The sequence below is a fragment of the Perissodus microlepis genome, chromosome 16 (assembly GCF_051167445.1).
Source record: "Perissodus microlepis isolate ML-2025 ecotype Zambia chromosome 16, ASM5116744v1, whole genome shotgun sequence".
Taxonomy (NCBI): Eukaryota; Metazoa; Chordata; class Actinopteri; order Cichliformes; family Cichlidae; genus Perissodus; species Perissodus microlepis.
The window spans coordinates 28841122-28856719 of record NC_140476.1 but is presented as its reverse complement, the minus strand read 5'-3'; the positions used below and the strand labels follow the sequence as shown (position 1 = coordinate 28856719).

General features: G+C 40.3%; 1 protein-coding gene across 1 annotated transcript in view; it reads left to right on the top strand.

Moving 5' to 3' along the window:
- The first annotated feature begins 413 nt into the window (after positions 1 to 413).
- tbx15 (T-box transcription factor 15) overlaps positions 414 to 15598 on the top strand; it is a 32426-nt gene continuing 17241 nt past the window's right edge. The window contains exons 1-3 of the mRNA XM_084908825.1: positions 414 to 905; positions 6966 to 7173; positions 9917 to 10018. Coding sequence (XP_084764951.1) covers positions 719 to 905; positions 6966 to 7173; positions 9917 to 10018 — 497 coding nt within the window. The 5' untranslated portion in view covers positions 414 to 718. The remainder of the gene's footprint in view (positions 906 to 6965; positions 7174 to 9916; positions 10019 to 15598) is intronic.

Genomic DNA, 15598 nt, shown 5'->3' with positions numbered 1-15598 from the left:
TCTGGGTATCAAAGACTAAAATAGGTGTGTTGCTGAGGTCTTTTTTATTTTTTAAATATTATTAAGCCCGTAAAGTTTGAACTGATAATGATCTGATTATCTGATTGGTGTATTTACATGAAGCCCTGCCTTTAATGTCGATAAAAGCACAGTAAAACATATATGTGTCTCCATATGATTCATTATGGAGTAAGTTCGTTAGGCTGTTGAAGTCGGAGGAATGGCTCCTTTTCCCGGACGCGCTCCTTCCTGCTGCTGCCATTGGACAAAACACTTTGTCTAGCTCTGTGTTCTTACTTCTCATTGGACACGCGGCTTTGCCAGAGCGCAGGAGAGCCGCCCTCTGCGCCTTAGAGAGAGAGAAAAAAAGACTCCTCCAGAAGTGATTATCAATCAGAGAGAAGTGAGGGGGACAGAGAGAGAAAAAGACACGGAGTGGAAGCACGGAGAAACGCGTGAAGCAGCACACCGCATCAAAAACACCGAGTCCTGCCGCGCTGCCAGGATGACACAGTCCTTCAAAAGTTTGTCGCGGCGTTTCTAGTCACAGTTGGGATTACTTTGGACACTTGGTGAGTTTGCGATCCGCTGTAAACACTGACGTGTGCATTTTTTCTTCTTCTTCGTTTTATTTTTTTGATTGTTTTGCTTCGCTGCGTTGGACGGGCGGAGTGGGTTTTTCGCCGCTTCCCCCCACTTAGGGTGGATTTTGTGAGAAATGAGTGAAAGGAGGCGATCTGCCGCAGCTCTGAGCTCTAGAGCCCACGCTTTTTCCGTGGAAGCCCTGATCGGCTCCAACAAGAAGAGGAAGCTCCGGGGCTGGGAGGAGAAGGAGCTGGAGTTGTCCATGGAGAGCCTCGCCACGGACGGAGAGGATCCGGCGCACTGTCTGGATATGGATCCCGGTCAGTGCGCAGACACGCACAACACCGCTCAAATGTCACTGCAGAGCACTGCAAATCCACAAGTCCCGAGTCAAAACGTGGCTCTGTGTTCAATGACCCAACCCCATGCAGAGCACACAGAGACCACGCTCCACATTGTTCAGATCTTTACATTAAACAGACTGAGATGCAAGCCTGTGGAGTTATGCGTTTGGTCTACAGGGATATTGTCTCATATATTCAGCATATGCGTTGATTTTCATCAGTAACAACAATAATAATAATAATGAAAAAGCACAAAAACAGTTAGGACTTAGTTGATATTTGGTAGGTTTTTTGTGGGTTGGCCAAGTTTTGACTCTGGACTGGCGGATTACAATGTGAAGCTGCACCAGAAACACATAAAAACACATTTGAATCAGCTGTTTGCTCCTTGAGCCATTTTAGCCCAGCAATAATCTGCTTGAACTGCAGGGAGGCCTCAGTTTACTCCAGGAAGGTGCACTGGTTGAAACTAACCACTCAGTCTAACACGTTTCATCCTCGAAGAGGAGCAGCCTTTAAATAGTCACAATTACACTGTCCTCTGATAAGATTTTAAAAAATAAGTGTCTGTGGAGAATTGCATTTTGCGCTTAAGGCGCACAAAGGCGCAGAGCAGCCCGTCCATTCTCCATTCACGAGTGCGCACAGAGAACGCTTAAAGAAAAAGAAAGAAATCAAATGTTGTCACATCATCTGCTTAAAACGGGTAAACGCTTTAAATGTGTTGTATGAAACTAACAGTCACACAAGATGATTATGAAATATTTGAGTTCATAACCGCACTCAAGTAGTGGAAAGGCGGGTTGTGTAAAAGCAAAGGAAAACTAAATAATAATAACAATAACAACTGAGTGAAATAAATATCACAGTTTAGAAAGCGTGGCAAAAAATAATTATATTTTATGGTAAATAGTTTTATACGTATCCTTAAAACAAGCATGCGCGATGAAGCAATTAAAAAAAATAAGTTTATATAGTTTGTTCTTTTTTTATTTTAATTTTTAAATCATAGCTTTTTTGCAGCTCAAAACAAACTTCATTGTAATTTTTTTGCGCCAAGTCAGCATTTCTATATTTTCATTGCGCAATATAATTATTTTAAATAAAACATAATCTGTTTTGTCTCAGCAATCTTAAGGCGTAATGCGTGGAGATTAAGTAACCCTGCAAAATAACCCTGACTATTTTTTTTTGTTTGTTTTTTGTTTTAAATACCTTGAGGCTTCCCTTTGAGTTCACAATGTTCGTTTTTCGCTTCACGGGTTTCAGCTGCAATTCAATTTAGTTTTATCTTTAAAATCATGCACGAAAAAAGATTTTTGTTAAGTCGGTCACTTGAAAAGTAAAATTAATATACAGGACTAAATGAGCCGTGTAGATAATGTACGCTATGCACATGTGAATTCACATTAGTTCGCCGCGTGGGCCTGTGTGAATCAAGTTATATCATAACCGCATCACTGCTCATTAAATGTTTGTATGAATGCGCAGAAAGGTAGAAGCTGAGCTTTGAGCCTTGAGCTGGCTCAGACGGTCTCAGGCCAACACTACCTCGCCGCCTGCAGCAGTCTGACCTTTGGGGTCGCACGGCTACTCTCCGGTCTTCAAACGGATCCAAACGCAAACCTTAAAGAGTAAAAGCAATAATAATAAAAATAACAAAAGCGAATAAACAAAACCAAACTATAGTTTTCTCGAGGGTTTGCCTCCCAGGAGCTCTCTTGGGAAGTTTGTTGTTATTGAAGTGTAGGGCCGTCCGTGGTGAAATGAGGAAGGTGGAACTAAACGCTGATTACAAGCAGCTCGTTTCTGTATGTGTTTGAAAGGGTAAACACATCAAGAAAAAATAAAGCTTGGTAGTCACTGAAAAAAACCTTCAAGTCATTTACTAAAATGTTGTTTTTGGCTGCAGCGGGGAGCAGAAAGGTCTCTAAGTTCATCTCCTCATAGTTTTTGTATAGTTTCAGAATTTGTGGCTGAGTGGACCAGTTCCTGGTCCCTCTGTCCCGCTCATTAGCAGGCGGATTCCTGGCAGGTTCCGCGGGCCCTGCTTGAGTCCGAAAGCCTCCACTTTGGCGCGTCGGGCGGAGGTGACCGAGAACAGCGAGTCTCTGTGGTCAGATTATGTGGTTTAGAGGAATCCTTAACGGAGTGATTTTATTTTTACTCAACTCCAGGCGATGCTGGAAGCCGGCTGGTCGTATAACACGTTTATTAGCCTCAAAGACAAGGGCAGGACTGAGACAAGCACAGAACTGAACCAGGCTCGGATTTAACAGCCTGCCTGGAAGAGCTCAGCAGCTCAGTCAGCTCTGAAAAAACGTTGTTTTGTTAGACCTCACAGAACTACTTCCACCACACACTCATAATATTTATCCATTAAAACATCGATTAACAAGTTAAACTACATCTACTGTGAATTCAGAATTATGCGATTTGTATGGCGGTAATTTATAATAATTACTTTTTAATACGCAGAACTGAATCCATGCAACAAACTGACGTTTTGCTAAATATCGTGTATTTATAACCTATTAAGATCAATGTAAAATTATATATTAATGTCACTACACCGCTCCTTCTGTTTGCCATTTCTCCAAAAGCTCCCTCTCTGTGTAAGCATGCAAGCTGATAGAGAGAGATGGGCTTGAAGTTTGCTTACCTCCAGTCTGCATCAGTGTAGGAAACAGGTGCTCTCACGGTGTGGATGGTGTTTCTCACTGATTTCATGCTGGGCAAACCGCCGCTGTCCACTTCAGATGGTGTTTTTCCAGTTTTGCAACCTAAGACATGACATCTTTTATCAGTGCACCCCAACATCAAACGGATATTTGCAGATCATTTCAAAGGGATATATTTGGCATGTATTTTCAATTTTTTAAAAAGTTGCATGATTTGTAATATTATCTACTTGTGGAATTGTTTTGAAGTGTTGCAGCCCAAATCAGGTTAAAAAGGTTAGTACTGTTCATTAGAAGGAAATTAATAAGACATCTATACTCGATAATTTAAACCAGTATTTTACACTGATGATATAGATCCGATCTTGAAGTGGTAATTGGTGATAAAATAAATTCAAATAACAATAATCTACTTCCTCATTACTTTCAGCATTTTCCTTATTAACATATTAATAACTATCTATTTACAGTTCAACCCCGCTTGAGTTCTGCTGACAGTGTAGTGACAAAATGTGAACTGCAACACAAGAGACCACTGTAATGTACAGCACAGACGATTCAGTTCTGGCCAATTAGTGGCCTAGCATCAGTGTTAGTCTCAATTTAATAAGGCCTGGCATGAGCTTAAAGAACCACAAGATGCTGGCCCCATGTGATATTCTGTCTGTGTGTGTGTGTGTGTGTGTGTGTAGCTAACCACAGCAGATGTCACGACAGAATTCTGCTGAGTGGGCAAATTTTTGTCTATCAATAAATGTCAGTTTTTATTCGTTCAGCATAAAGTGGGAACTTAAGCTCTGAAACAAAAACCCAGGTCTTATAATCTTGGCGCTGTGCGACTCTGGACTAAAGGTTTTATGCTGTGTTTCCTGTTTTGCTCGATTTTGACACATTTGCTCTGAGTTCTTAAACTGTGACCTGACCTCAGACGTGCCATTTAAATCTACACATGGACATAACGCACACATTGAGCTCTACCTGCTGCTAGGTTTGTTTGCCTGTTTGTCATTTAGGTTTAGAGCTCTGCGTTCGTGTGTGTGTGTGCAGCCGCCGAGTGGCAGAGGACAGGTCCTTCAGCCTAGTGTCAGGGCGGCCCGGCTCCAGCTTGGTCCTTTGGTTCGCCCCCTCTGCATCTTGAAGACATTCATACCAAAATTATCTCATTTAATCGAGCTGCTCTTGCTGTCTGGAATGCATCTGTTTCCTCTGAGCGCCTCTGCTTCACACACCATCAACTAGCTTGAGATGCCAATAGTGGATTGCACAGGGTAGCTTTTCAGCCCATGTTTACTGCAAATATTCAGATCGAGCTTAATTTTGATGGCACAGATGTTCGCATTCTTTATTTGTTTGGAACCTCGTTACTGTTAGAGTGAACTAGCAAATGTGTTTAGATTATTAGAAGACCCCAATTCAACACTGAAACCTGACAAATGATATTCATGTAGATTTATGCCCTTATTTGAGCTTCTTATTTGAATTTGGTGACAGACTTACACTGTTGAGTCCTAAGTTGTGCCACACAGCTTGAAACAGAGTTAATCAAACTTCACTGCGGACATTATTGAGACTGATGGTGGTGCAGGGCTGAAAACACTCAACCCTAGGCCAAAACATTATATGAAAATTATATACCAATAAAAAAAAGAATAAAAGCAAATGTCTAAAGCAGGTTAACAATAGAAGTCTGTTTATCTTAATAAAATAAGGTGTTTATTTCTCATTGAAAGCCCTGAGTTTGCTTGATCTAACCTTACAGGCCCCTTTAAAAATTAATTAGAGTAATACAGACTTGATTTTTTCTGCATTTCACTTAAGCCCTCCATCCTGTCCTCTTCCTTTGGCACCAGGAGCATGTGTTTATAAAGTGTGAGGGGGCAGCTGAATGACTGTGTGCATGAGTGTGAACAGTTAAAGGGAATCATGTGTGACAGTCCTCACTGGCTGCAGTGACACTGGAAGGATCTCCCAAGAAGATGATAGAAAGACTTTCTCCGTCTCTCTGTGGTCACTGCACCCCTCGCCCCCTGCTCTTCCTATCTCTCCCCTTCACTCTCTTGTTTCCAGCAGGGTTAGCTCAGCCTGCGCCTCGGTGTTTTTTTCGCCTGGGACTCTGTCCAGTCTCTCAGCAGCTCTGCATTTACATAACCATATTTGTGTGGCCTTAGTCTGCCAAGTCAACCTCCTTGTGTCAGGGCCCTCGATAAATAATACATTATTAGATTCTTTTTATTTTTTACTTTCTGGGTGGTGGTGGTGGTAGTGGTGGTGTTGGAAAGGGTGTAGGATATTCGGCTATAAACTATTTCTGAGAAAAGTGAAATGAGAGAAAGCATGTGGTGATCTTGTGAAGGTTTCTATCTGGATAAAGTGCAGGTTCAAAGATTTGAGCAGTGAAGTTTTTGGCAACCCAGCTGGAAAAAAAAGATGATTTTTTATTTTATTTTATTTTTTTAAATATTTAAGCCCTAAAGGTTGAAATTTTAAATCTAAAAGACATCACATGTGTTAAATCACATTACAGATTCAAGCAGAGAAAAGGGGGCAGAGCAACTGCTGGTTGTGTAAGTCTACATTCCTCTTTCAGTGGAAGGGATTTGGGGGTTTTACAGCGTTTTTTAAATTAATTCTATTATTATTACAAGAAAGTAGCTTTTAATGTAGAATGCAAACTTAAGTCATAAGTGTTTCTGATGTAAATAACACAGCTACAGCTTGGGTGACGTATTTCAACTGAGTAAATTGAACTTCTCACAGAAAGCCACTCGAATTTCTTAGGTGTGCTTTTTATTTTGTCCGCTGTATAGTAGCCTGCTAGTTTAAAGCACACTGAAATAGGGCGACGTGAAATAAAGTGAGGTCATTCTGGTTGTTTTTTGGGGGAATTAGAAGCTCAGAAAGATGGAAAAGCTCTCCTGTAGGTCTGGATTTGCTTCAAGATCGGAGCAACGTTTTATCTGATCTAACGCTGTGACTGCGCTGATGACTTTGAACGGTCAGTCTGTAAAACTTGGTCCAGGAGGAACACTTGAGGGGAAATTTCATTTGCTAAATGTTTCCCAGTAGAATTCTTCATTGTGTGGCCCGACTTAAAATTTAATATTTTCTAAGTCGCTTTTCAAAGGCCTTTACGCAGCATTTATTCTGCTTTTGACACCGACCCAGAACTCCTTGACGAGCCTGAGCCAGTAAGCCAAACGCTTCTCTCCGGCTGTAGCCGGCAGGTGATTTGGAGTCAGCCGAGAGAACCGCGCTGTACTTTCTGGCCGTGCCAAGTTTCCTGCATAAAGCCTAACGCGCTTAATTCCACTGTTTCAGAGCTGCCTTCTCATCTTCTTCCTCATTCCCCCCTCAGACTCAGAGGCGAGTCCCGGCTCGGACGGAGAAGGTCTAGCCGAGAGGACGTCGTGTTCTTTCGGCTCATCTGCCGATCTGGCCCCGGGCCCCTGCGACCCGTCTCCCCCGGCCTCCATGGATGAGATTCAGGTGGAGCTGCAGTGCGCGGACTTGTGGAAGCGCTTCCACGACATCGGCACGGAGATGATCATCACCAAAGCCGGCAGGTAAGGTTCATATACACCCCCTGCTCCATCCAAACTTATCACACACATCCACCCATCTTTTTTTATTTTATTTTTTATTTTATTTAATTAGAGGTAAGCGTATGAAAACAAGTCTCTCCCGCTTGTGTCAAAAGCACAGGCCTCTCTCTCTCTCTCTCTCTCTCTCTCTCTCTCTCACACACACACACACACACACACACACACACACACACACACACACACACACACACACACACCTCTGCGCTCTGTCTGGAGGGTGTTAATGTGTTGCACATGCAGGCCGCAGTGCTGCGTTCAGGCCCTCGTGACGCGGCAGGTTATTCCTGATGTCGGAAAAGAAGGAGACCTGCTTCTAATTAATCTCTGTAACATGTTCCGGCTTTTTTGTGCTCTCTCGGGCCAACAGTCCAAACACGGAGCGAGAACAGAAGTTGACCTGCGGATCCTGAAGGAAGTACCTTTATCCCTGCGCCCGCAGCGCCGTGCGTTTCCGACATTTCCCCGCTCGCTCCACAACAGTCGGCATGACTAACAACACCTCTGATAATGTTTCCACTTGAAGGCAAATAGCCCCCTTTAACACTGTATCTGTTATTCCATCTAATTACGCTCTGATACTCTTTACACTTCCGTAGAACAATTTGCCTCTTTAAAATGTTTTAGGTCTATTGAATCAAAATGTTTTGGAAACACTGCGAAATTTTCATGTAAAAATCTCATTCATGTTTGTATTATTATTATTATTATTATTAATAAAAAATATTATTATTATCAATACTACTACTAGTAGTAGTATTGATAATTAAAAACACTTCCATTCCCTAACTATTAGTAGAAATGTATGTAGGCCTGTGGGAGAACTGCTTTTTCCTTTCTGCAACACAGCTAAAAAAATAAATTCTAAAAATATCGCACACTACATTATTATCATTATTATTTCAGTTTAACAGGTGAGTTGTATTTGTTTTACATTTAGAAGAATTATTATGAGATCTGCTTTGGTCCATCTTATTGAGCTCTTTTCTTTCCCTGTTGCAACACTTTGGAAACCTGAGTTCAAATATACCCAAAGCTGTTTCTCAGCTCTTCCTCTCTTCAGATTGAAATACGGTCTCATGTCGCCCTCCTCCCACCGTCACACACTACACTTGGCCGTTTTTATGAATTGGGTTTAAATTGGTAATCGGCTCATAAATAGAGCAGCAATCAGTTTGCGCCGAAGCAGAGTGAAGGCGGACGCGACCGTCGCCGAACGTATTTCACGGCCTGCTCATAATAAGCTCATAAATCCAGAAGAGAAGGGAAGCAAGAAAACAGCCCTCTTTTCTCATTAGGCAGGCCCCGATTTACGACCGTTAAACGAACAGGGGAACAACGCGGCGTTTGAAGTGCAAAATGAGGAATTAAGCTGAAATGTCTCCCTCTCCATATACAAACTTTTATTTAATATGGGTGCAGTTTTTCCCTTTAAATTGGACATTTTTCATGCGGTTTGCATCACTTCCAGTCTCAGGCTTTGCAGGCTATAGTTTCCAAATATGAAGAGCTGGTTGATAATATTTAGGTATAAAATCCAAATAAATCATCGATACAGGATAAAAGGCAGTTTCAACTGTTTTAAAATAAGGTAATACACCTGCACAGTATTGTTAAAAGCCAAAGGTCAGGGGTCACTGGCTTGGCAGAATGGATAATACAATGAGGATTCTTCTCCACTTCAATAATGGAAATGATACACACAGAAAAATCAACTAAAGATACATACATATATATATATATATGTTTTATATATATATATATATATATGTTATGTTCAAGAAACGTAAAAAAATACATGTGATTTAAAATAAATTAAAATATTAAATAAATCTGGAGATAATATGTAAAGCTCAGAAGACCGTCAGCTGTATCAGGCAGAAGTTGTCCAGACTGGATGTATGGCTATTAAAGGAATAATCAGGGCTAATTGAAACTGTACACAGAAATTTGGGATCTTTGGAAAATCAAACGAAGTGAGATTCCAATGTCTTGAATAATTAGTCTATTTATCGCCTGTTTTAATGAGCATAAACAGCCTAAAACGTGCCTGCATGCTGTCTCACATCCCTGCGTCAACAATAGCCGGACTGTTCAAATGAATGAATACACACTCATGTTTCCTCATTACAGAGAGGGAAGGCTGACAGAGCAAAAGCTGAAAAAAGTTTAATTAAATATTTTTAAATCAATGTTCTTGTATTGTTATCATTATTAATATAATTGTTATTGTTGTTGTTAGTGTAATTCACTATTTAATGTGGTGGTTATGATCATTAGTGTATTTTTTTTCATGCTCCTAGTACGAGTGTCTGCACAGTCGGCAGTACTGCATCATGACAAACATCAGGAGCGTTTAGGGTGACAGATGTGCATACAGCAGCATTTCTTTGTTGTGTTCTTGTTTTTGTTCCCAATTTTTCTTCTTGTTTTTTCTTTTTTGACTTTTTTTGTAAATATTTAAAGCCATAAATATATTTTATACTCCACAGTAGGAGTAAAAAAGAGACCCCTTTTCTTAGTAGCACAGTCACTTCATCTGAAGAATGAGCTAATGAAAATCACAAAACCATTACATTTTATATAAATTTTATATATTTATACGTGTGTGTATGCGTGTGTGCGTGTGCGTATATATGTAGTATGTTGTTATTTTGAAATAAATCTCTCTCACATCTATTACCATATGTTGCTTTTTTCCCTCTAGGAGGATGTTTCCAGCCATGCGTGTAAAGATAGCAGGTCTGGACCCTCATCAGCAGTACTACATTGCCATGGACATAGTGCCTGTGGACAACAAGAGATACAGGTACCTCCTGTTTGCACAAACATTAATGGGCGTGAAGGTTGATGTAGCCTAGCCTAGTGAGTAGCATCTAAAACAGAGGTCCTTCGCTAAAGAAAGTAACAGGAAACAGTCTTTATTATGTCTTTATTTATGTTCCCTTTCTGTTCTACTCCCTTTCAAATGCAGAAATGGACTTCTCCCTACCCAAATGCCATTAAATCAAAAATGATTTTGTTCTTTTGGGTTTTGGTGGGAAAGTTTAATGTCCCGTGATGGTCTAAATGTTCTTTCAGATGCTTTTCACCCACGTCAAGAATTAAACTGTGGCGAAAATGCTGAGTAATTGTATTTTATCAAAGCCATTAAACATGGTCGACTATGCAGATGTTGTCTATCAGCAACAGAAGGGTACCTTTTGTTCACTTCATTCTGAAAGTAGCAGTCACTTTGCCCAATAACCCTGCACGGCTAAACATGCACAGTCACATCTCTGTGTGCGAACGCACGAGCGAGCCTGCACCCTGCTGCTGCTATAGCTGGACGCAAAACTCTACTTTCCTGGATGATTCTCAAAACTCTGGATGGAGCGTAAACATTTTGACCTAGTTGGATTGTTCTCATCTTCCTACCATTTCTCATGTTGGTGTCGTACATAACAGGATTTGGATTAAACAAAGATATTGCAGCTTTTTTCCTGCTTCACAGTTTTCAAAACTGCTACTTGAGGTGTTCTTGTCGTCTTCTTGGCCGAGCAGGAAAAAGTAGTTGCTCCCATCATTTGATTAAAGACAGCATGTGTAGGAAGAAGGCTCGCATGTGATGGATCTCTCTGGATATGCAATAAGACTGATATCCAGGCAGACAGTATTGGCCCCTGAAGTCAGAGCCAGAGAGAGGAGATTGAAATGTATTCATCATCCCACTGGCCATGCAGCAGAGCCAGAGTCTGCCTGCAAATAGGATAACACTCAGCATTCGAGTCTAATCAGGGAAACGGGTGGAAAAAATGAGGTCAAAATGGGAAAAATGCTACGCTGCACATCTACCTGCTGCTGCTGTAGCTGACCGTCCAAGTTTTCTAGGCTGGGGTTCACCTGCACATATTCTACACAGACCACGTCTGGTTTTATTCTTATTATTGCTAATACAGGCTGGAACTTTGTCCTGAAGCAATAATAAGGCAAATAACCCATGACCTACATACTTATCTCAATCACAATTTGACCAGTGAAGGTTTTTTTCACAGATGCTGCTATTTGTGTTTCAAGTGATTTGGCAGTGGGTCCCCCTAAGCACTAAAAGCAATCACAGCAAAGCAGACAGAAAAATCTCATTTAGCAAAGGTGAGGTGTAATAACCTGAAAGGGTAAAAATGGCAAAAATCTATGTTTTATTACTGCGACATGTCTAATCCTAAAGATAACACAAAATCCAACAATGACTTACTTTGTAGATGTTGCGTCTTCTCCCAGCACATTTGTTTCACTCGGTCTAACCATTGTTACGGAAAACTGAAAACTTGAGATTGATCGAAACAAATGCAACCCTGTTCTAAAAAGGTTGGTGTGCTGTCGTGTAATGTGAATAAAAACAGAATGTAAATCTTTATTTAAGTGAAACTAGTACCACAGCACCTATCAAATCTTTAAGATCTGAAGTTTTATACATTTTTTGGGGAAATGGGGAAAAAACATGGATTAAATTATAGGTTATAGGTCCTGATTGCAGACAGGGCAGTTTAGAACCTGCACCCTTGTTTCCTGTGCTGTTGTCATATGTGCATATGTGCATATGTCATATGTGGTTTGCCACTGTCTTGCTGAAATAATCAAGACCTTCCTTGTCAAAGACTTAATCTGGATGTCCTCACACAAAAAGCCTCTATATCCTTCAGCATTACTGCGGTGCATTCACTGACAGTGGTTTTCAGAAGCTTTTCTGAGTTCATGGAGTGATTTCTGCTACATAAGTTTCTGTTTTTTGGCTTTTAACTTCACCACAGACACTTCTTTAGATTCTGTGAAATTGTTCAAAACTGAACTTCAGTTGCTGAACAATTGATCCAAACAGTCTGTCACAGAGTGGCGAAGCTCTTAGCCTTTTTCTTACATTTTAACCTCTCTGCGATGCTCTTTTCATACTTAGTGATGTTTATAATGCAACTATTTAGCCGAGAGCTATACGATGAAGTGTTTTTAAGCATTAAATACATTTTCCATTTCTCTCCTGCTCTGTTGCTGCAGTTTTTTTTATTGCACTTGTTGCATCATCATAATCAATATTCAAAATTCAGAAGAAAAAATGGAACCTGTCTTATGTTTGATAATAATAATACTTTTCCTTCTTTAGCTATAGTTTAAGAAAATATTCATGTTAGTTCTTATAATCCAAAAGTTATGGTTGGCATCTTCAGCTTAAATTGGAAGTGTGTTTTTAACTTGCAGCGTGGATTTAATTTCAGATGTTAGGGTTTTTAAACAATGTTTTTCAATGATGAGAAAACATAAACAGCTCTTTAATTTTTTTCTTTTGCCTGGATAGATAAATTGATATAGCGCTCAAGCACTTTAAAAACATATATGTATTAATAATGATCAAATTGACTGACTTAGTGGCAAAATAATTGCGTGTGTGTGGTAGATCTGAGTGTATTGGCAGTGTTTTACAGGGCATATTTTTAAAGCAGATAGTTTTGTTGCACAAAAGATGATTGCAGCGAGCTAGTTTGTCTTCGTGTGAGAGTGACTATTTGTTCAAAAGCTGAGTGCACCACAAATAGATCCCCTCTCTTTGTGCAAAACAAAACCATGTCATTCCCTGCAGAGAATCTCCACCCCCCCCCCCCCCCCCCCCCCCACGACCACTCAAACTCAATTAAAATTCATTCATCAGGAAGAAATAAAAGTCTGCATAAAAGACAAATTAACAAATTAAAATAAAGTGACTTCTGCAATCAGTGCATTTTATTTGACCTCCCTGCACCCTTCATTTCATTTCATTGTTTAATAATGTAAAGTTTTCCACCAGAGCGTATAGCAGACGTTCTGCCCTGCCGCCTCTCCTTGCTCTCCCACCAGCGAACCAAGACATGGAGGATTTTTAGAGGCCAGAAGATCTTGTAAAATTAAATAGGATTTTCTTCCTGGCTGGGGAATTTACCACAGGGCTTTGCAAACTGAGCTGGGAGCTGTCACTGGTGTGTCTCAGAGTCCCAGGGAGTTTGGGGTCTGGAAATAAGGTCTTTATTGGAATCGACTTGCTTTACTTGGGCTCCCTGCCCCTCCTTAGGAACGTCTCATTGGTACCACGCTCATTAAATCTCCATATATTACACTTCTTTTATGTGGACAGTCATTTGGTTCGTTCTGAGTTAAGGCCACTGAGCGTGGGGTCTGTCTGGCTCCTCAAACATACCTCTTTGCTTCGAGTGTGTGGCAGTGCACGTTGCAGTTTTGCTTTAACATGCGCAGGTTCCTACACAGAAATGGGAAAATGGATCAAACAGCCACCAACATATTCAGAGACATCTACAGGGATAAAAGACAGATGTATGCAAAAATAATTACGTTACTTTAGTCATGGGGTCAATCATAGTTTCCCAACCCTATAAACTAATCCCATCTTAATTTTAAAAATGCTGTAAATGTACGTTGACTGGAAAATTGACTTCATTTTGAAAGAAGAAGACAACCTATTCTAAGTTTAAACATTATATAGATGTATAACTTTTACATGGCTTTTAATTGTGGCCATTGGATTCAAAATTTAGGGGATATCTTATTACACCAACTATATCCTACATATCCCCTCTGAACAAATTGACTGTCCTTAACTTTCTTTAAACAAATGTTTATTTGCTTCTATTAGCAAAAATTCTGTTAGGATTGTGTTTGGTTCTTTTGTGTTGAAGCAGAAAAACATACACGTAGAAAAGGCACAGAAACAGCCAAAGATAGACAGTAATTCCTCCAAACAGGGTTCACCAACTATATCTTAAACATAGTTTCCATCGAAAATTGAAGTCAAGTTGTAAAAGTAAATCAACCTTCTTGACTGTTGTTTGATCTTCATAAGTATAGAAATAAAAGAACCCATATGACTGGATACTCAGAAACAATTAAAAGAGCAACAGCACACACACACACACACACACACACACACACACACACACACACACACACACACACACACACACACAAAGAGCCTTGTCAGATTTGCATGCACAGCCGTTCATTCCTCAAAACTCATCTGATCGTTCAAAGCCAGATTCATGTAATCACATCAATTCCAGACATTCTTTTTCTTTATGGCAGTTTGTGAGGACCTTAGATCTTCGTATATAAATAGAAACACACATATAAAAATGAGTGAAGCCTAACATTAAGGAATGCGTACTCAAAGGGGAAACACGCCTCATGGGCCTTCAGTCTGACATACTTATGAGGACCACTTTGACATCAACCTTAACCAGTACCTCATCTGAACCCTAAACCCACTTTCAGCTTTGAATAATCCCAGTATTTTTCTTATAAACAGTAACCCTGCTTCACGGGTCCTGTGAGAACTTACAAAATAACTTCACAGGGCAGTTTGGGCCTCCCAAGCATAGAAAATCAAGAGCACACGTGTATGCGTATGGAGAGCTGCTGGTCTTCTCTTACAAACTCAGAAGTCAACCCTGAATGGTAACTCAATAGCAATATTTACTCTGTCAGTACAGTAACTCAATATACAGTCCGGGCTTGGCAAGTGTGTAAATGTGTGTTTTTATGTGCATGCCAGCCTCTGTAAGAGTATACGTGTGATGAGCTGGACAAACACACACACACGTGTATGCATACAGACACATACAGACTGACAACCATTTTTTCCCTTCTTTTTTCTTGTGTGTTTTTCTATTTGTGTGTTTCAGTGTCCCAGTCTATATGACTGTGTGTTTGTGTGTCTGTGTGTGTGAGAAAGACAGAGAAAATTGAGAATTGGGCCAGGCGTTGCAGTTCAGTTTTGTCAGCTGTATGGTTTGGTGCTGGCTGAGGGACGGAGTTCCCCTCCCCTCACCCCCATCTGCCCAGTAAGAGTGTCACATAAAGTCCGGTCTTTATTGATCGTGCCGGTGCCAGATGGCAGATTTATGGAAGATGAAAGCGAGGGACTAATCAGATTTCCAGTCCTGTTTGGGGCTAAAGTTTCCTCGTTTCTTAACACGTTCTCTACTACGCTGAGCATAACCCTAAACAGCAGTCCAAACAGGAAATTACAGAAACGCCTGGCATCCTTTGTGGGTCTGCATATGCATGTGTGTTTGTGTTAAGGTCAAAAGTCAGGGCCATGTGTGGAGGTGATATTAGATAACACGGTAGTCAAATAGGGATTTCTGTTAACTGTACCAAATCTCTGCATTTAATAGCAAGCAAAGACATTTTAATAAATACCTTTTATATGTTATATTTTAACTGGTATTTACAATCGGGAAGAAGATGTATTTGTTATAAAGTTTCAGTGTGGAGTATATATGTTATCATTTATGATAACAAACAACCAGAGAATTATTACCAACCGATATTTTATTCAATTTTGGTGGAGACCAAAAATGGAGCAAAA